Source organism: Pelodiscus sinensis, chromosome 23 (genome assembly GCF_052426305.1).
Source record: "Pelodiscus sinensis isolate ZL-2025 chromosome 23, ASM5242630v1, whole genome shotgun sequence".
NCBI classification, from domain to species: domain Eukaryota; kingdom Metazoa; phylum Chordata; order Testudines; family Trionychidae; genus Pelodiscus; species Pelodiscus sinensis.
The window spans coordinates 2,157,237-2,176,086 of record NC_143074.1 but is presented as its reverse complement, the minus strand read 5'-3'; the positions used below and the strand labels follow the sequence as shown (position 1 = coordinate 2,176,086).

At 60.0% G+C, this 18,850-nt stretch overlaps 1 protein-coding gene across 3 annotated transcripts in view; it reads right to left on the bottom strand.

Annotated features, from left to right (window-relative positions):
• The window catches only part of LOC106732656 (ectonucleoside triphosphate diphosphohydrolase 2-like), a 55,429-nt gene extending 40,142 nt beyond the window's left edge, over positions 1 to 15,287 (bottom strand). Inside the window, exons 1-3 of one of the 3 annotated variants that reach the window (XM_075905983.2) lie at positions 15,139 to 15,287; positions 13,096 to 13,211; positions 330 to 545 (exon numbers count right to left, since the gene is read on the bottom strand). In XM_075905983.2, coding sequence (XP_075762098.2) covers positions 330 to 440 — 111 coding nt within the window. In that variant the 5' untranslated portion in view covers positions 441 to 545; positions 13,096 to 13,211; positions 15,139 to 15,287. Of the gene's footprint in view, positions 1 to 329; positions 546 to 5,978; positions 6,174 to 13,095; positions 13,212 to 14,121; positions 14,493 to 15,138 lie in introns of those variants that run through there. The other 2 variants (XM_075905985.2, XM_075905984.2) reach the window with 2 other exon arrangements.
• Between the last annotated feature and the right edge of the window lie 3,563 nt (positions 15,288 to 18,850).

The window sequence follows — 18,850 nt, the reverse complement described above, 5'->3', positions numbered from 1 at the left end:
GGGGGGGGGATCTATTTTTTTCTGCAAGGAAACATTCACCCCGCGTTTCTTGGCCAGGGCTGCTCCCCAGCGAGTCGCTGGAGGGCTCCTAGCGCGGGGCGCTCGTCGGCTGGTTTTCTAGCGAGGAAATAAAAGTCTTTGCAAGCAGCAGCTAGCGGGGCTGCCCCACGACCCCGGGGCTCTGCGACCCAGGGGGACTCGCCGGCCCGCCAGGGGCTCGGAGCAGAGCCACCGAGGTCACTTGGCTCCTGTGCCCTGGACATCCCCGAGCCGGCATCTGCCGGGCCCGGGCTGCGGGCGCCCCGGGCTCCCCGCGCGGCCCCGCTCACCTTGAAGCCCGGCGGGTCTCGCAGGTCCTTGGCGGGCAGGCAGAGCAGCAGGATGCCCACGAGGCCGAGGAGGCAGAGCAGCAGCAGCGCCGCGATCACCTTCCTGGCCATGGTGCCGGGTGCCGGGTCCCCGCCGCGCCGGGCTGCACGGAGCCGGGGCTGCCTCCTCCTTCCTGGCGCGCTGCCTGGGGCTGAGACGGGTCCGGAGCCCGGAGGCTGCGGGAGGGGGCGCAGGTGAGAGGCCCATGGCTCCTCCCCCGCTCGGGGCTGAGTCACGGCGCTGCCGGCTGGGGCTGGGGCCGGGGCAGTGCCGGGCTGTGCGCGCTCTTTGCGCCGCGCGCGGGGCTGGGGCTGGGGCCGTGCCGGGCTGTGCGCGCTCTTTGCGCCGCGCGCGGGGCCGTGCCGGGCTGTGCGCGCTCTTTGCGCCGCGCGCGGGGCTGGGGCTGGGGCTGGGGCTGCGGCCGGGGCCGTGCCGGGCTGTGCGCGCTCTTTGCGCCGCGCGCGGGGCCGTGCCGGGCTGTGCGCGCTCTTTGCGCCGCGCGCGGGGCTGGGGCTGGGGCTGGGGCTGCGGCCGGGGCCGTGCCGGGCTGTGCGCGCTCTTTGCGCTGCGCCCCCTTCTGGACTTTGCGCGCAGCCGCTCTTGGCTCCCTCGCCTCCGCCGGGCTGAACCCCCCCGCGCTGTGGGGCAGCCGGGCGCTGGCCGGAGCTCTAGCCCAAGTTGCAGACCGGGAGGAGCGGCCCGGCCGGTGCAGAGATGGGAGGGGGGCGGCAGCGCTGCGGATCGGGATCGGGATCGGGGCCCCAGGGCGAGCCCGGTCCCGGTTAAAGGGCCAGTCCCGCTCCGGCACGTGACCCGTCAGTTCTGCCTCTTCCCGCCCATCGGTACCGGTGGGATGTGGGGGGGTCAGGGCAGGGGTTAGGTGTGGGGAGGCTGGGGGCAGGGCACTGGGAATGGGGGGCTCAGTACACAGGGGGTTAGGTGTGGGGAGGCTGGGGGCAGGGCACTGGGTATGTGGGGGGCAGGGCATGGGGAATGGGGGGCTCAGGACACAGGAGGTTAGGTGTGGGGAGGATGGGGCAGGGCATGGGAGATGTGGGGGGCTCAGGACATAGGGGTTAGGTGTGGGGAGGGTAGGGGCAGGGCACTGGGGATGTGGGGGGCTCAGGGCGGGGGTTAGGTGTTTGGAGGCTGGGGGCAGGGCACTGGGGATGGGGGGCTCAGGGCAGGGGTTAGGTGTGGGGAGGCTGGGGGCAGGGCACTGAGGATGGGGGGGCTCAGGGCAGGGGTTAGGTGTGGGGAAGCTGGGGGCAGGGCACTGGGGGTGTGGGGGGCTCAGGGCAGGGGTTAGGTGTGGGGAGGCTGGGGGCAGGGCACTGGGGATGTGGGGGGCTCAGGGCAGGGGTTAGGTGTGGGGAGGCTGGGGGCAGAGCACTGGGGATGTGGGGGGCTCAGGACATAGGGGGTTAGGTGTGGGGAGGCTGGGGGCAGGGCACTGGGGATGTGGGGGGTCAGGGCAGGGGTTAGGTGTGGGGAGGCTGGGGCAGGGCACTGGGGGTGGGGGGGGCTCAGGGCAGGGGTTAGGTGTGGGGAGGCTGGGGGCAGGGCACTGGGGATGTGGGGGGCTCAGGGCAGGGGTTAGGTGTGGGGAGGCTGGGGGCTGGGCACTGGGGATGGGGGGCTCAGGGCAGGGGTTAGGTGTGGGGAGGCTGGGGGCAGGGCACTGGGGATGTGGGGGGCTCAGGGCAGGGGTTAGGTGTGGGGAGGCTGGGGGCAGGGCACTGGGGATGGGGGGCTCAGGGCAGGGGTTAGGTGTGGGGAGGCTGGGGCAGGGCACTGGGGATGTGGGGGGCTCAGGGCAGGGGTTAGGTATGGGGAGGCTGGGGGCAGGGCACTGGGGATGTGGGGGGCTCAGGGCAGGGGTTAGGTGTTTGGAGGCTGGGGGCAGGGCACTGGGGATGGGGGGCTCAGGGCAGGGGTTAGGTGTGGGGAGGCTGGGGGCAGGGCACTGGGGATGGGGGGCTCAGGGCAGGGGTTAGGTGTGGGGAGGCTGGGGGCAGGGCACTGGGGATGTGGGGGGCTCAGGGCAGGGGTTAGGTGTGGGGAGGCTGGGGGCAGGGCACTGGGGATGGGGGGCTCAGGGCAGGGGTTAGGTATGGGGAGGCTGGGGGCAGGGCACTGGGGATGGGGGGGCAGGGCAGGGGTTAGGTGTGGGGAGGGTAGGGGCAGGGCACTGGGGATGGGGGGCTCAGGGCAGGGGTTAGGTGTGGGGAGGCTGGGGGCAGGGCACTGGGGATGGGGGGCTCAGGGCAGGGGTTAGGTGTGGGGAGGCTGGGGGCTGGGCACTGGGGATGGGGGGCTCAGGGCAGAGGTTAGGTGTGGGGAGGCTGGGGGCAGGGCACTGGGGATGGGGGGCTCAGGGCAGGGGTTAGGTGTGGGGAGGCTGGGGCAGGGCACTGGGGGCGTGGGGGGCTCAGGGCAGGGGTTAGGTGTGGGGAGGCTGGGGGCAGGGCACTGGGGGTGGGGGGGGTCAGGGCAGGGGTTAGGTGTGGGGAGGCTGGGGGCAGGGCACTGGGGGCGTGGGGGGCTCAGGGCAGGGGTTAGGTGTGGGGAGGCTGGGGCAGGGCACTGGCGATGGGGGGGCTCAGGGCAGGGGTTAGGTGTGGGGAGGCTGGGGGCAGGGCACTGGGGATGGGGGGCTCAGGGCAGGGGTTAGGTGTGGGGAGGCTGGGGGCAGGGCACTGGGGGTGGGGGGAGCTCAGGGCAGGGGTTAGGTGTGGGGAGGCTGGAGGCAGGGCACTGGGGATGGGGGGCTCAGGGCAGGGGTTAGGTGTGGGGAGGCTGGGGGCAGGGCACTGGGGGTGGGGGGCTCAGGGCAGGGGTTAGGTGTGGGGAGGCTGGGGGCAGGGCACTGGGGATGGGGGGCTCAGGGCAGGGGTTAGGTGTGGGGAGGCTGGGGGCAGGGCACTGGGGATGTGGGGGGCTCAGGGCAGGGGTTAGGTGTGGGGAGGCTGGGGGCAGGGCACTGGCGATGGGGGGGCTCAGGGCAGGAGTTAGGTGTGGGGAGGCTGGGGGCAGGGCACTGAGGATGTGGGGAGCTCAGGGCAGGGGTTAGGTGTGGGGAGGCTGGGGGCAGGGCACTGGGGATGTGGGGGGTCAGGGCAGGGGTTAGGTGTGGGGAAGCTGGGGGCAGGGCACTGGGGATGGGGGGCTCAGGGCAGGGGTTAGGTGTGGGGAGGCTGGGGGCAGGGCACTGGGAGTGGGGGGGGTCAGGGCAGGGGTTAGGTGTGGGGAGGCTGGGGGCAGGGCACTGGGGATGGGGGGGCTCAGGGCAGGGGTTAGGTGTGGGGAGGCTGGGGGCTGGGCACTGGGGATGGGGGGGCTCAGGGCAGAGGTTAGGTGTGGGGAGGCTGGGGGCAGGGCACTGGGGATGGGGGGCTCAGGGCAGGGGTTAGGTGTGGGGAGGCTGGGGCAGGGCACTGGGGGCGTGGGGGGCTCAGGGCAGGGGTTAGGTGTGGGGAGGCTGGGGGCAGGGCACTGGGGGTGGGGGGGGTCAGGGCAGGGGTTAGGTGTGGGGAGGCTGGGGGCAGGGCACTGGGGGCGTGGGGGGCTCAGGGCAGGGGTTAGGTGTGGGGAGGCTGGGGCAGGGCACTGGCGATGGGGGGGCTCAGGGCAGGGGTTAGGTGTGGGGAGGCTGGAGGCAGGGCACTGGGGATGGGGGGGCTCAGGGCAGGGGTTAGGTGTGGGGAGGCTGGGGGCAGGGCACTGGGGGTGGGGGGAGCTCAGGGCAGGGGTTAGGTGTGGGGAGGCTGGGGGCAGGGCACTGGGGATGGGGGGGCTCAGGGCAGGGGTTAGGTGTGGGGAGGCTGGGGGCAGGGCACTGGGGGTGGGGGGCTCAGGGCAGGGGTTAGGTGTGGGGAGGCTGGGGGCAGGGCACTGGGGATGGGGGGCTCAGGGCAGGGGTTAGGTGTGGGGAGGCTGGGGGCAGGGCACTGGGGATGTGGGGGGCTCAGGGCAGGGGTTAGGTGTGGGGAGGCTGGGGGCAGGGCACTGGGGATGTGGGGGGCTCAGGGCAGGGGTTAGGTGTGGGGAGGCTGGGGGCAGGGCACTGGGGATGTGGGGGGCTCAGGGCAGGGGTTAGGTGTGGGGAGGCTGGGGGCAGGGCACTGGCGATGGGGGGGCTCAGGGCAGGGATGTGGGGAGCTCAGGGCAGGGGTTAGGTGTGGGGAGGCTGGGGGCAGGGCACTGGGGATGTGGGGGGTCAGGGCAGGGGTTAGGTGTGGGGAGGCTGGGGGCAGGGCACTGGGGATGTGGGGGGTCAGGGCAGGGGTTAGGTGTGGGGAAGCTGGGGGCAGGGCACTGGGGATGGGGGGGCTCAGGGCAGGGGTTAGGTGTGGGGAGGCTGGGGGCAGGGCACTGGAGTGGGGGGGGTCAGGGCAGGGGTTAGGTGTGGGGAGGCTGGGGCAGGGCACTGGGGATGGGGGGCTCAGGGCAGGGGTTAGGTGTGGGGAGGCTGGGGGCAGGGCACTGGGGATGGGGGGCTCAGGGCAGGGGTTAGGTGTGGGGAGGCTGGGGCAGGGCACTGGGGATGTGGGGGGTCAGGGCAGGGGTTAGGTGTGGGGAGGCTGGGGCAGGGCACTGGGGATGTGGGGGGGCTCAGGGCAGGGGTTAGGTGTGGGGAGGCTGGGGGCAGGGCACTGGGGATGGGGGGGCTCAGTACACAGGGGGTTAGGTGTGGGGAGGCTGGGGGCAGGGCACTGGGGATGTGGGGGGTCAGGGCAGGGGTTAGGTGTGGGGAGGCTGGGGGCAGGGCACTGGGGATGTGGGGGGCTCAGGGCAGGGGTTAGGTGTGGGGAGGCTGGGGCAGGGCACTGGGGGTGGGGGGGGCTCAGGGCAGGGGTTAGGTGTGGGGAGGCTGGGGGCAGGGCACTGGGGATGGGGGGCTCAGTACACAGGGGGTTAGGTGTGGGGAGGCTGGGGCAGGGCACTGGGGGTGGGGGGGGTCAGGGCAGGGGTTAGGTGTGGGGAGGCTGGGGGCAGGGCACTGGGGGTGGGGGGCTCAGGGCAGGGGTTAGGTGTGGGGAGGCTGGGGGCAGGGCACTGGGGATGGGGGGCTCAGGGCAGGGGTTAGGTGTGGGGAGGCTGGGGCAGGGCACTGGGGGTGGGGGGGGTCAGGGCAGGGGTTAGGTGTGGGGAGGCTGGGGGCAGGGCACTGGGGGTGGGGGGCTCAGGGCAGGGGTTAGGTGTGGGGAGGCTGGGGGCAGGGCACTGGGGGTGGGGGGCTCAGGGCAGGGGTTAGGTGTGGGGAGGTTGGGGGCAGGGCACTGGGGATGGGGGGCAGGGCAGGGAGCTGGTTGTTGTGTGTTTCTAGGGGGGTGGGCAGGGCAGAGGGGCCTGAACCCCCCCCCAGTTTCACACCAGGAAGCTCCGTGCTCTCCCACTCCCTGTCCCGCCAGGGAGCGAGGGCCAAGTGCCCAGCCAGAGGGGGAAGCAGCGATCGGGCCCTTTCCCCTCGCTCCCTGGCAGTGACAGGGGGGGGGGGCCTCTTCGGACTCTGGGGGGGCCTTCAGCCCCCTCCTGAAATGGCAGCTGGGAGGGGTGGGGGCTCGGAAGTGCCGGTCAGTGGGGGGCCCAGCCCGCCCGTCACCTACCTGCCACTTAGCACCCAGGCGGCAGGGAGCCCCAGGGGCCGGGGCGGCGCCTTGCCTGGGTGCACAGGCGTCCGTGCGCCGTGGCCGGCGGGCCCCACCGTTGCCCCAGGGCCTGGTGATTCTAAGGGGGGGGGCGCCTAGGGCCCTGGCCCCTTTAATCGCTGCTGGGGCCGGGCGCCTCGCGGGGTCCCTGGGGACCACACCCCACGGTCTGGACAACGCCGAGGACCAACTGTCCCTGGCCCCGCCCCTTCCACCTCAAGCCCCGCCCCTTCCAACTGCGCAGCGCTGGTCCCACACACACACACTTTGCCCTGGGCCCTGCTGGTGGCTGGTTAAGCCTCACCCCTGCTGCTCACCTTTCGGCCCTTTCACCTTCCCCTTTCCGTGTCCTCTCCCTGCTGCCCGTCCCCTCTCTCCCAAGCCGCACTGCTCCTCCCATAGGCAGCGTTGTCCCCCCAGGTGCGCAGGCACCGGGAATATTCGGGGCCTGGTCCTGGGAAGCTGGAAGCAGCCCAGCCCTTGCAGCAGGGAGTTTGTTTCTAAAGCAGGGGGATTAAGGTAACCCCTGCACTCCACCTCACATTTACATTTCAGGTGCTGTCATATCAGACACCCCCCCTCCACCTCCTGCCTGGAGCGTTATAGGGTCCCCAAGGCAGTGTGGGGCTCTCCAGCCGAAGGGAGGGACAGCGGGCGGGCGCACAGGGCACTTCGGAGCCATCTGAGGGGCGAGATGCACTTCACGTTTCATTTCTTTAAACTTCTTTAACCCCAAAGCCACCTCATTCAGACGAACAGCCACCGAGACACGACAAGCTCTCAGAGCACAGGGAGGAGGCAGAAGCCCAGCAGCAGAGTGGGGGCTGGCCAGTTTAGTGCACCCAATGTAGCATGTCTGATCATCTGCCCCATGGGGCAAGGAGCTCCTGGCCCTCAGGGACCGTGTAGGGGCCCCGGAGACCAGGGTGGAGTGGAGGAGCTAAGGGAGGCCGGGAGGTGCGTAGATGAGACTTTCCGGGTCAGGCAGCCCTGGTGCTATTGAGGGTGAAAGGCTCAGGGAAGGAGAACACCCAACGGCAGCAGAGGGAAATGCTCCCACAGTCAGGACCCTCCGTCCAGAGGATGTTGTGGGACCTCTCTCCCTGAGGACACCTCTAGGGAAGGGGGGGTGGAAGGTCCAGTCATTAGGAAGAGATGGTGTCAGTACGGGGGGATTCAATCAGACATACAGCTGGGTTTGTGATGGCTGGAAAAACCCCATGGTGACTTGCCTGCCTGGTGTGAGCATTGCGGATATTTCGAGACACCTAGATAGACTTATGTGCAGTGCTGGGGAGAAGCCAGTGGCTGTGGTACATGTAGGTACCAGTGCCGTAGGGAAAGATGGGAGAATGGTCCTGGAGGCCAAATTTAGGCTGTTAGGAAAGAGATTGAAACCCAGGATCTCCATGGCGGCATTCTCTGAGATGCTTCCAGCTCCATGTGCAGGGACAGATAGACAGGCCTGCAGGATCTCAATGAATGGCTGAGACTGCTGATTTATAGAGGGGGGGTTTAGGGGACACTCTTGAGACAGGGGAGCCCATAGGCTGGGCTCCACCTAAACCAAAATGGAACCAGGTTGCTGGCACTTAAAAAGGTCGTAGAGCTGTTTTAAACTATGGGCTGGGGGAAAGCTGACGGGTGCAGAGGGGCACATGGATCGGCCAGAGACATCCCTCGGGGGAGGGCCAATGAATGGAGATTGTGTCCTGGTGAGGAGGAGAGGATGGAAGATGCTAAAATACAGGTAAGAGCTGATGAGAAACAGTGAAATGAGAAACTTCAGAGGGGGAGCTGAGTTAGTCTGTTACCGGAAAACCTTAAAAAACAACCAATAGTCGGGTAGCACCATAAAGACCCACAAAACATGTCGATGGTGTCATGAGCTTTCGTGGGTGCAGTGGGTTGTGCCCACGAAAGCTCAAGATCCCATCAATAGGTTTTGTTGGCCTTTAAGGTGCTTCAAGACCATTCATTGTTTTTTAAGTTTTTCCAGTGAAAGGAAAGTGCCATCCAATCCCAGCAGGGAATGGCAGACAAGCCCCCAGAGATGGCCCAGGGCATTAGCAGAAGGCCTAGTGCCCCAGCCCTCTGTACTCCCTGGCTCCCAGCCCTGTCACTCAGGGGAGGGGACCTGGGGGAAGAGCGGAGATTGCTCCCTCCCTCCCCCACAGTCACCGGTGGCAGGAAGTGGAGTGATGCGACTGGGAGCCAGGGATCAGGGTGGACTGATGCTGGGTTACTCTGCTTCCTGCCTCTACCGCCAGTGGGGGGACCCCTGTTGCTGGCACGAACCCCCACTAGTGCCTTGGGCTGCATGGCTCGGGGGAGGGGGAGAGTGCAGAACAGGGAAGGGGAGAGGCAGAGCAGGGGCAGATGTTTGGGGAAAGGAGTGGAGGGGTGGGAAGAGGCAGAGCCCTCCCTCCGGCTAGGGGTGCCCCTTGTGTCCCACCACAGCAGTCGCCACTGTCCATGTGTAAGGTCAGGGGCCCTTTTCTCCAGCCACAGTCGAACAGCAGCAGGCACGAGCCAAGGAGCAGAAAATCACACGTGATCTCAGTCACATCAAACCAAGGAAATACTGAGCTGCTTAAAAGCTGCTCCTGGCTTAAGAGTGTCCCCCCCCCCCCCCCCCCCGCCACACAAAGAAACCAGAGACGATCTTATGAAGTTTAAAGGAAGTTTTGTTTGGTTGCCTCCAAACTGGCAAGAAACCACTTCCCAACGCATGACTGTGAAATTGGCACTTCTCTATTGCTCTGCCTTTGTGGGCCTTAGTTCTCTCTTGTAGGATCTGTTTGGCTCTTTGATTGTTTCTGTCTGTTGCGTAATTCATTTTGCAAGGAGGTCGGGTAATCGATTGGTTGGCAGTGTGCTAGGGCAGGTCAGAGATTTATTTTATTGCACCTTAGTTTTGAATGGTGGATTCAGGTCCAGCTGAGCAGGCCTCAAGTTTCAAACCTTGTGCCAAAGCTCCAAGTGCCCCAGACGACTGGATCCCAAGAAAAGTGTCTTGCCTCATTGGGAGCAGAGAGCACTGTGTGCGTGAGAACAGAACAGAGAGCAGCCAGACTGGGTCCAACCAATGGTCCATCTAGCTCAGTGTCCTGTCTACCCACAGCGACCAGCGCCAGGTGCCCCAGAGGGAGGGAAGCGTCTGTGTTCTGGTTTAGTAATTGTTCATAAATAGGGGCTAAGGATATTACTGTGCAAGGCTCTTTCGTTAGTAAAAGGCCCCACCAAACCGCAGAAGATTATGCCCTAAGCCCTAGGAATTGGGTGTGGGTGGCCCTGAGCCTTAGGGACTGGGAACGGGTTGGGGATGCCACCAGATTACACCTTGAGCCCACAGAAGGGCTACAGGGAGGTGCCATGGAGCGTGCAGGTAACACGAGCAAAGGGGCCTGTGTCAAGGAATGCTGGAATCAGCTACATGGAAGGAGGAAACGAGATACAAGCCACAAGGACAAAGTCCGTGCCTCTGAAAACCCGCCCACTCCGGTGGAGGAGTGAAAGGAAGCGATGGAAAAATGTTTTTAAAAATGAGACCCCTAACGGAAGAAAGGAGAATTTGCTAGTAACAGACGTACAGCTAAAGCTTGAGAGACAGGAGATGATCAACTCCTCATACGTGACGGTAATGACACTCTGCCCAGGAGGACAACCACCCCGACCCAGCATGGATGCGGCAGCTCTGGTTGGGGTTGATTCTCTGACACTGTCAACTTTAAAAACAAGACTGGACGTTTTTCTAACAGATCTGCTTTGGAAATTCTTGCAGGGTGGGTCTCTGGCCTGTGAGCTTCAGGGGGATGATCGCAGTGGTCCCTTCTGGCTTTGGAACCCTAGCACTTCTGGGTAAAAATGGCTGGAAGCGGTCAGTGCCATGAGCGCTTTTGCCAAGGGTGGAAGCTTTGGCTGGCTGGGGGCTCCTCATCTACTCTAGAGAGGTGGGTTTGGGGGCCGCAGAACAGGCATGTCATGAGCAACACGCAAAAGCCCAATGAACCATCCCCACAAGGAAAAGGAGATGAAAGGTTTAGAAAGTTTCATCTTGGTATTCCTGGAGGGGCTTGTAACAGCTGAAAACCCTGCTCTAAAATACTTCCTGCTGGACACTGCCCTTTAATTCCTCCTTAATAGAGCGGAAGGCAGGAGGAGGTTGCTTGCAAAAGAGGCATTCTGTATCTCTTGTGAATATCTTTATCAGACTCACAAGGGCATAATCTTGCGTGTTTTCACTAAGCACATTACAAGCCAAGACAAAGGTTAAGATACCTGGCTCCAGCTCAGGCCATTTTGAACGCTTCCATGAGCCAAAAGAGGAACTCCAGCCAAATAGTAAATTATAAAACGTCAACAGGAAGCGTCTCTCTTCACTTTCAGAAGGCTCAAGCAGTATCCAAGGTCTTGAAGAATGGATTGGGTTTTAGGCCAATTAGTTTTTCCATTGCTAAAACGTCCCATATTTTTCTGGGCTACTTGCCCTCTGCATTAAATATCTCTACCAAGGTTCCTGCAGCAGGTTCGTCATTGTGCCATCTATGCACTTAGGTTCCAGCTTAGCAAAACACTTCAGCATATATCTTATTGGCATGCTTAAGTGCATTTCTTCTATTTTCTACAGCTCTCCCAGAGTTGTGCAAATAATTTATTTTGTTGTTCCCTGACACTTCCAAAACATTGAAAACAATTACTTCACATTGACCCAAAAGCAAACATTTTAAAACATTTTAACAAATCAAAAAGGGGGGGGGGGATATTTTGGGCTGAATGAAAAGTTTGTTTGCCCCACAGTTAAATGTTTCATTTCAATTCACAATGGTTTTTAATAATAAAATGGAAGATTTTGCAACAAAAAGTGGTTTCAAACGGAACTGAAATGTTTTGGAAAATGTCAGAATTTGGTTTAGTTTGCCAGCACAAATGCAGTGAAACGGACACACATTTTCCAAATGCTTTGGTGTCACCAAAGCTGGATTTTTCCCCATAATATTTGTTGCTCAGGCCATGCATCGGAGAAGCCTGCTGAATCCTTGTCCTATTAGCTCCTCCATGGCAGTCCTGTTGCTAAGGAAACGTATCCTGGTCAGTTCAAGAGCCAACATCAAGACCGCGGCTCTTTCCTTGTCTCCAACAGATCTTCCCCGTCGGACCCCCATGCCCAGCACTCGGCTCCCTAATTAACCACAAATGCTGGCTTCCGCCTTTGGCCAGGCCCTCACTGCTTGCACACAAGGGGATTTCTCCCCCAGGGCCTCATTTTCTGCCAGAGCAAAGTCCCTGGGCAGAACAAGTGGGGCTCTGGTTTGGTGGCCTCCGAGTCCACCTCGTAGCAACCAACCAAGGTTGCATGCGTGTAGCTGGGAGCGCGTCTCCCGAGAGTGCTGGAGGAGGCTGAATGTGGGGGGAGAAAGAGCCCAGCGTGAAACAGAGCACGCTCGGCACTGCACGTGCCATGAAGCACAGTGGTGCTGTGCTCTAGCTCAGTCCCCGCCGGGGGGATTCTCCCAATGCAGAGGAGCCAACGTAAGACATGCACCATATTGGACCCCCGCAACCTAGTCACCACTTAAATCCACTTACCCCAGGCACATGCAACCCAGGGTCCGGGGCACTGTTGCTAGGTGGATTTAGCCCTCCACACCCAGAAGCTTCCAGAGTTGGGGGTGGTAGTTTGGGGTCTGCTCCAACAGGGTCTGATTCTGTTGCTGGGGTCAGACTCCTTGAGGGCAGCTGCTTTTCTAGGGGCCCTGGGTGAGCTGGAAGAAGCTGAGCAAGGAGCAGAGGGCAGGCATGTTGCAGCAGGTAGTAATGGTGCTAGCCCTGTAAGAGGGCAAGTACGTGGGCCATGTGAATTGCAGCCAGGGAAACTGGAAGGGAAAATAAGGTCTTCTGGTTTAGCTGTCTGCTTGGAATGTTGTTTTGATTTTAGCCAAACTGTTCTAGTCACTGTCTCAAGGCGCGTGAGTCACCAGCTTTCCTTTGAATACAGCAAAGGGGAAAGAGGCATTTCTGTTTGGTTAGTCTCAGTTTGGGTATTTTCTTGTAACCAAGGTTTCCTTTAAATCGGTGTTTCCCAACCAGGGTTCCGTGGACCCCTGGGGTTCCGCAGACCATCGTCGGGGGTTCCACGAGAAATCGTGGAATAAATAATTATTTTTTTCTTACAGTGTAAGCTGACATATATATGTAACCAGGGGTCAACAATCTATTGAATCTACTCACCCGTGGCGAGTAGATTTCAGCCCGGCGCCCCGTTCACCGGTGGCGCACTCATGCACAATGCGGCTCTTGCACATGCGCCGTGCGGGGCTGGCGAGCGGCTTTCGCCGCGGTTCGTCAAGCCCTGTATATAACAGCTAATTACAAATTAATTTTCTTGACAATAATTTAGCAGTAATTGAATTGCGCTCCCTGCTGTCAACTTTTTTTGGCCAAGCAAACGTTTTCATAGGTAGGGGTTCCTCGGGATATGAAAAATTATTTTAGGGGTTCCTCCATGGGAAAAAGATTGGGAATCACTGCTTTAAAGTATGCCCTTGTGCCTTAACCGAGTGACTGGTTAACCAGTGAGTAGCTGGCTCACAGGATCCGCAGAAGCGGAAGAGTCAGCCTGGATTCCAACTGAGGATCCCTACAAGCAAGTGGTAGGAAGATGGTTCAGACTCAGCAAATGGTGCAGTTCTGGTGATCAGAGACGCTCCCAGAGACTTGGGTGAACTAACCCTAAGCTTTTGGGGTCTCTCAGTTTCTTCTTACTGTGTTCAGTGTGGACCAAACTCTTCCTGTTTTGCTGTTGGTTTCTCTTTAGAACTGTGGAGACAATGTCGGGGGGTTATCAAATAGCTCGGTTATGTTGTAAAACTAGATTATTCATTTCTTCATCATAAGTCATTGAATTCGTTTCTTTGGTTCCTTTTGGGACTTGAAGGTGGGGAGGCAGACCTGGATAGTCCGTGCTGAGAATCTGTGGAGACTGAACTCTGGGGCCAGGGCTACACTACACCTGGAAGGTCGGGTTAAGGTTCGCAGCTCCACTACATAGAATTCATAGCTGGCGTCGGCTTACCTTAAACCAACCTTGCACCGTCTTCACGCTCCCATCAGTTTCTCTTACTCCTCCCGACTGCCAAGAGTAAAGGCGCTGGCCAGAGCTGACCTCAGCGTTTGATTTACGGGTCTTAACTAGAATAGTGATAGAAATGTCGCCGTGTTAGTCTGGGGTAGCTGAAGCAAAATGCAGGACAATGTAGCACTTTAAAGACTAACAAAATGGTTTATTAGAAGATGAGCTTCACGAAAGCTCCACAAAAGCTCATCATCTAATAAACCATCTTGTTAGTCTTTAAGTGCTACATTGTCCTGCATTTTGCTTCAGGTCTTAACTAGACCAGCTAAAACAAACACCAGAAGAGCGATCTCTAGCACTGAAGTAAAGATACGCCCTGGGTTTTCAGCTACTTTTCTATGGGATTTGGGTTTTTAAGGCACAGGAGAAAGGCAATGAAGTGGAGTCTAGTCCATGCAAGATTGCACACAGGCATTGTGCTGCACCCCTGCAAAGGGTGAACTGCATCTCAAAACCAGCACTGGCATCCCTGTTTGGAACCTGTGCCCTGAGAGAACAGGAAAGTCACAAGTTTGCCTTCCGTTCTGAATTACAGAGACAGAAGTTGCTGAAATGGTGAACTCTGCGCCCAGCTTTGAAACCGGCCGGGAGTAGCCTTGCCAGTAGCAGAAAGCCGGACACTGGGCAAATGCCTGATTCGTAGATTTCCAGGCCAGACGGCACCACTGTGGTCATCCAGCCTCACCTCTGAGCAGGAACGTCCCCAAAATAATTCCTAGAGCAGATCAGTTTATAAGAGCATCCAGCCTCGACTTTTCCATTGTCAGCGATGGGAATCCACTCGGGGAAATTGTCCGAGGGTTCGTTACTCTCACCGTTAAAGCCCGTGCCTTATTTCGGGAGTGAAATTCTCCAGCTTCAGTTCAGCTGGATGGTGTTAAGCTCTTTTCTGCGAGGCTGGAGAACCCATTATCCAGCACTGATTACCCACGTGGTACTTAGAGACGGGTCAAGTCTCCTTCTCACCTTCTCTTTGTTACACGAAGCAGAGGGAGCTCTTTGTGTGTATCACTACGAGGCAGGTTTTAATCCTTTACTCATTTTCAAGGCTCTCATCTGGATTGTCTCCAAGGGTATCTACACCCGTCTTGAGTAGTGGACCTCAGAACTGGACCCGGGATCTAGCAGCACCAAACACAGAGGTAAAATTACCTCTCTTTCTACTCCAACTTGAGACTCCCCTGGTTTTGTAGCCCATGTTCCCATTAGCCACAGCTCTGCATTGAGAGATCATGTGCAGCTGTCTAGTCACCAAGCCCTCCAAAGCCTTTTCAGAGTCAGTGCCCCCACCAGAGGCAGCTCTTCTGAAACTCTTGGATGCAAAATATCCAGACCGGCTATTGCAAAAGTTTCTGACTTTAGTAGCTGCTGTACCGTCCCCAGAGACAGTGCTGGAATAGGAGGAGTGCCGTCACCATCAGCCTTCTCTCCCCCCAAATACGGAACTGTGTCCCCACAGGGCTCCCTTTGCAATCTCCAGTCCAGCAGCTGCTTCTCCTTCAAGCTCTGCACATGATTCCTGGAGCTGGGGGCTCAGACAGACCCCCGCTAGCATGCCAGTTCTCACCCTGCAGCTCAGTGTCCCAAGACAGACAGGCGCGAGGAAACGGGATTTTCTGAGCCCCTAGAAAATTAAGCCGCAGAGGGGGCGGTACACAGGTCCACACCCACAAAGGGCCAACCCCCCACGTAAATCCGTCTTACTCTAGGTAAACATTTGACACAGAGAAAGCTCATAAAGTTCACTCTCTTTAGCCGGGAAGGAGAGCTACGCACAGCTGTGCGCCCATTGTCCCTGGCAGCACTTATTTACACTGGGTTTGCTAATAAACAGAAGGGATGTTATGATGTATAGGAAGCCGGATGTCAGTGGTTGCGAGCGATGACAGATGGACCCAACTAAGTCACGGAGCCAAAATAAAACAAAACCGGCCAGGCAAGCCTCATACACAAAGAGAAATTGTACAAATCGGAATTTCTGACCTTAGCCCTTCCTGCAGGCACAGTTCTTCTCGGGCCAGAGCCGATCTTTCCCCGGCCCCGGGTCTCGCAGCTTCGCCCCTCCTTAGAGTTCTTGGCTTTCCAGCTCCTTGCCTGTGTCCCGGCGGGTGGAGCAGTCTGTGACGCCAGCTGAGGACCGTTATTGTTTGCTTCCCGGTTCTTACATCGCATTTCCCAGGGCGGGCAGTCTGCTTCGTTCCCTACCCCCCGTGGAAAAAGAGAGCATTCCAGGTGGGCTCCAGCCCCAGGGGCCGGCTGCGTGCTCCCAGATGGGGCATAGCCTCAGGTGGAAGGGTTGGGGCAGGAACACCAGCCCCTCCCCCGCAGCCCTCAGCACTGCCTGGAGCGTGCCACTCCCGTGGTGATTTAAAGGGCCCAGGGCTCCGAGCACCACAGTAACCATGGCCAGGAAGCCTGGGCCCTTTTGAATCCCTGGGGCAGTTACCCTCTTTGCCCCCCCCCACCCCCCGCACCCGCGGTCAATAGGCCAGAATGCACCAGCAGACCTAGATTCATAAACTGGTTTCCACTTCGTATTTCTAACGTCACGTAGAGGAATGATACACGCACACACATTGCGCAGCCACATTCAGGGGATTACACGCGCTTCAATGATAGATCACTTGTCCCAATTTGCATAAAGCCTATTTGAGTTATGTATATTTATATAAAAAAACACACTTCCGTAAAACGACAGGGCACCATGTCACCCTGCCTGCCTGCTCCCAGGAGTCTGGAACGGTTGCTCTATGTCTGAAAGCATTTTCTGCTTCCTTATCTGCCACAAAACAGACCTAAGGCTCTCTCACAGAGAGAAAGCTGTTGCTTGCCATTTCAGCCAGACTGATCATTCCCTCAATGACCTTAAAACATGCATATTGCTTCATTTTATAGTATATAGTTTTAGTATATAGTTCATTTTTTTTGATTGTATCTCTTTGGTATATATGGTTGTGCCGATTTTCTTCCACATATTGTTCTGAGGAAGTGGGTCTGGCCCACAAATAAACCTAATAAACCATCTTGTTAGTCTTTAAAGAGCTCCATAGTCCTGTCTTTTGTTTCAACTATGGATAAGCAGTTTCGTGCCAGACAGGATGGTGTGACTTCAGTTTTCTCTACCCATCTTGAGATCTGTTTCTTTATCTGGTGACAGTGGAGGAGCTATCAGAGCAAAATCCCCTTCTCACAACCTGGTGTGACACTATTTTAATACAACTTAGATGGAATGTGAGTATGGGTGTGTCTAGACTACAGGGTTTTGTCAACAAAACTATACCTGCGCCTACACTACCGCTGCGTTCTGTCGACAGAACACGGCAGTTTTGTCGACAGCGGTAAACCTCATTCTGCGAGGAATAACGCCTTTTGTCGACAGAGTTCTGTCCCCAAAAGGCGCTATTGCATCCACACTGCGCTTTTTCAAAAGAGCATCCACACTCTCTGTCGAAAAAGCGGCTTGCTTTGTCGCCAGAACTGGCTGTCGTCTAGACGCTCTTTTTCGACAGAGGCTTTGTCGACAGTATCTGTCGAGAAACCCTCTGCTGACAACAGCCTGTAGTCTAGACGTCCTCTATTATGTGACTCTAGCCCTTACAGCTAATGGCTGCTGCTCTTCAGTCTGGCTGCAGAGGGAAGCTTTGGTTCAGGCCGACCACAGGCCTTCCAGCATGGCTACAGAACAACCACACTGTTACAAGGAAACCAAACAGTGAGCACTACTTGGGCCAGGGCCTGGGTGCAGAGCTGGCAAGTCCCTTCCTCCCCCCCCCCACCCCGCTGCCCCACCAGGCCTCCCGGGACCAGGCAACGGGGGCAGGCCCTTGGCTGCTGCCTGGCCGAGGACAAAGGACCCACTGAGGGAAACCAAAGCCCTTGTGAGGCCTCTCTGCAGCGCGCTGGGCAGAGTCCCCTGGGAGCTGGGCCAAGGGGGGGGGGCGGCTTCCTTGGGCTGTCTCCGATCACAGCGGGTCCAGGACGCCCAGCCTTGGCTCAGGGGGCCGACCAGACCCCTGCCAGGGGCTAGGCCAGCGAAGTCTGAGCGCAGCCAGAGATGCTGCTGCCTTGTGCGCGGAGCACTCCCAGGTTGGCTCATTCAGAGGTGCCGCGAGGGCTGCGTCTGGCCCGACCCCCCAGCACCATTCGCTGTCGGCCGCAGGGCAGTGGGCCCAGCACACACGGTGCCACCCGCAGCTTCCTCCAGCCCGGGGCAGGCGCTCCAGAGCAGGGCTGGCGACTCGGGAGGGGGTGCCCCTGACACCGCGGTCCGGCAGTGCCACTAGCCCATTGCACAGACGGGAAACTGAGGCCCAGAGCGGCTCAGGGACAGGCCCAGCGGCACAGAGGAGGTTCCATAGAAAGTTGGGCTGCAAGAGACCTTGAGAGGCTGCATCCAGCCCCCTGCCCTGAGCCGGGACCAAGTAACCCTGGAGCATCCCTGCCAGTGTCTGTCCATCTGTTCTGAACCCCCCCCCCCCCCCCCCCGCCGGTCGGCAGCCCCCCTCGGGAGCCGTTTCCAGAGCTTCGCTGCCCTTCCTGTCTCTGCTGCGCTCCAGCTACATCGCCCCGGCTGCCCATCCAGCCCCTCCTTGTCGGCGGCAGGACGCTGACAGTCCCAGCACTGCGCCCTGGACGAACCTCTTCCCCTGCCTCTGCAAACGCCTGCCCTGTGCAACAACCGCCAGCCGGGCCACTGCTGGGGGGTGGCGCAGCAGCTCCAGAGCAGAAAGTGTCTCCATCCTGAGCCAGGGCCGGGCGGGTTCGACTTGCTTCTGTGCAGCAGCTCAGTCCTGGGGCACGAGGGTACGTGTGTGAGAGCCTGCAGGGCCAGGGGACTCTGCCCCCCACCCTGCCTGCCGGCCCCCTGCCCCACGGAGGCCCAGTAGTGACCCAGCCCCGCTGGCTTCCTGTGGCACATGCTCTAAAGCAGCCGAGTTCTCCCGCTCCGGCTGGAGTTCGCTCCTTTCCCGTCCGGCCGGCAGCCACGCAAACACCCCCCGCAAGTGGCCACACAGGTCCCAGGCCCTGCTCAGGCTGGTTCGTACTCGCCCGGCGCAGTGTGTGGGAACTGCTGGGATCCCAGGATGTCTGACCCAGAAACCCACAGGCTTTCTGGGGGGCGGGAGACCCCTGTGGAGCAGGCCTGGGCCCCTGCTGTCCAATGGGGTGTCATTTTCACTCGGGAGCGAGCAGCCCTGGGGTCAAGTCTCAGCCCTTCGTTGCCAGGCTCAGCTTCGGTGCCAGGGACACGGGCGGAAACCCAGAGTCGCTTCTGTCAAGTGTGGGCACAGCCCCTGCTCCCCGCTGGGGTCAGAAGCAGCAAGGGCCCCATGCAGAGTCGGCGTCGGTCGCTGCAGGGCCACGGAGGTCCCTGGGCACAGCACCGGGTCTGACATTCACCCCGGCCGTGCGGGGGGCCGGGACGGGGCACAGCTGGGAGCGAGATGAATGTCCCTCTGTTACTGGCATCCACACCCCAGGGCTCCCCGGACAGCCACACTCAGTCTCCATGTGGCCGGCTGCCATCTGGCCAGAGGCCCAGCAGTGCGAGACAGCCACCGGCTCGGGCCGCACGGCGCATGTCTCCGTGCGAGCGTGCGGCGGACGTGAGCGCCAAACCAAGGGAGCCATTGTCTCCCGAACAATGACGGGCCCAAGCAGCCCGGTGGCTTGCACGGCGCCAACGCAGTTAAAG